Source organism: Otolemur garnettii, unplaced genomic scaffold (assembly GCF_000181295.1).
Source record: "Otolemur garnettii isolate 467f Iridium unplaced genomic scaffold, OtoGar3 scaffold00016, whole genome shotgun sequence".
Classification (NCBI taxonomy): domain Eukaryota; kingdom Metazoa; phylum Chordata; class Mammalia; order Primates; family Galagidae; genus Otolemur; species Otolemur garnettii.
In genome coordinates this window covers 19,523,159-19,524,799 of record NW_003852411.1, presented here as the reverse complement: position 1 = coordinate 19,524,799, position 1,641 = coordinate 19,523,159, and the positions used below count along the sequence as shown (strand labels likewise).

The following is a 1,641-nucleotide window of genomic DNA, read 5'->3' as shown; positions in this document are numbered from 1 at the left end:
AAAAAAAAAAGGAAATTAAGATGATGATATGAATAGTACCAACCATTTGTATTATAGCTACATGCAATCTGGCTTCTTCAATTAAAACTTCATCTGTGGGGAACTTCTCATTACGTTTAGTGTGGGTAGCATCATACTAAGTTTTAAGACATAAAGAGATAAAGTTTAAAAATAAGTAAAAAATAATTAGGAGCTAGAAGATTCTATATTGGAGAAAAGATTTCAGCAACTCTTGTCAGAATTGCTTAAATTGCTAAGATAACGCCTATAAATTGCTAGTGTAATTTGAATAACGTTTTCCCATATAAGAAGTATTGCTTTCAATTATGGTGAAGTAAATATTCCTTTGGGGAGATTTAGAAGCTGAATTCTCCAAACCTGTCTACGCTTGCCTGCTTTCTAAACCACAGTTGTCTGCTTTTTATAACACTTCGACAGGGAGATACTACTTATTACCTAAACCTTTAGAAACATCATCTTGGCTGAGGCCATTGACTGACCCTCAACCTGCCAGCTTGTAAACTCATCCATTCACCAAAATAGCAAAATTGGTAATTATCTCCATCAGTTTCCAGTTTTCTGACATTTAGTTACTGAATCAGGTTTTGTACAATAGAATAAAACAAGAGAGTCGAACCAAGTTAAAGAAAAAAAAAACCATTTTTTGCCAAGTATCAACTCACAGGAAAGATATATTCATATTCAATCTTTGTTTTTTCTTCTACAAAGGTCCAATTAACGTTTGTCAAAATTTTTTCTGTTTTAGATAAGGTTATGGTGTTTTGTATCATCTCCTGTATATGCTGGATGACATTTTGCATGGCCATTTGTCTTGGGAGGGAAATAACACATAAGCCTGTAACAAAGAAACGTGTGAATCATGAAGACTGCAAAGGAAAGCAAAAAAAGGTTGCGTGATGGTGCAAGGAAATCCTGAGATCACTTGCATGGAAAAACCAGAGTAACCGGTTAGAGTTAGGACAAGTTTGTGTGACTGCTTTTAGCTTTACTGGGACACTCACTTTATTGCCATATTCACCTTACTTTGGTGTCGGGAACCAAAATCCATAATGTCTCCAAAGTATGCCCATACGCATAAATCTCCTATAGTCTGATCCCTTCTAGATACCCTGACAAAATCAGGTCTCTGCATCAGGAAAGTGGAGGGCCAGGTCATGGATTATTGGACCACACTTACCCCTACTTTCCTCTCCCCCTTGACCCTATTGCCACTGATTACCTTACCCTGGATTCCCCTATGAATGTATCTATTTATGATTTTATCATATTTATGTAATTTTATTATAAGCAGTCTCAAATTCCTTTTAGAAATAGGCAATTGTGGCAAAGCCTCATGATTGTCCCCCAATATCTATTCTTTCCATCTTCCTTTGGCCAACAGAATCTCCAAGTTTTGGCTGAGTATATGGCCTGCTGGGAAAAGACAGTATTTCCCAGGTTCCTTTGCCCTGTGTGTCCATGTGACTAAGTTCTGGCCAATGGAATGTGAGTGATGATGATGTATATAACTTCTGGACTGTGCTCTTATAAGAAAGCTGCTTACCCTCCATTGCTAACACCCCTCTCCTCCCCATTTCCCCTTTCCAGTTTATTGGATGGTAGATGTGGTGTTAGAGAGCA

At 37.4% G+C, this 1,641-nt stretch overlaps 1 protein-coding gene across 1 annotated transcript in view; it reads right to left on the bottom strand.

The window, feature by feature from the left end:
- The window catches only part of SLC9C2 (solute carrier family 9 member C2 (putative)), a 70,351-nt gene that overhangs the window by 38,079 nt on the left and 30,631 nt on the right, over positions 1-1,641 (bottom strand). Inside the window, exons 11-12 of the mRNA XM_012802591.1 lie at positions 684-856; positions 44-136 (exon numbers count right to left, since the gene is read on the bottom strand). Coding sequence (XP_012658045.1) covers positions 44-136; positions 684-856 — 266 coding nt within the window. The remainder of the gene's footprint in view (positions 1-43; positions 137-683; positions 857-1,641) is intronic.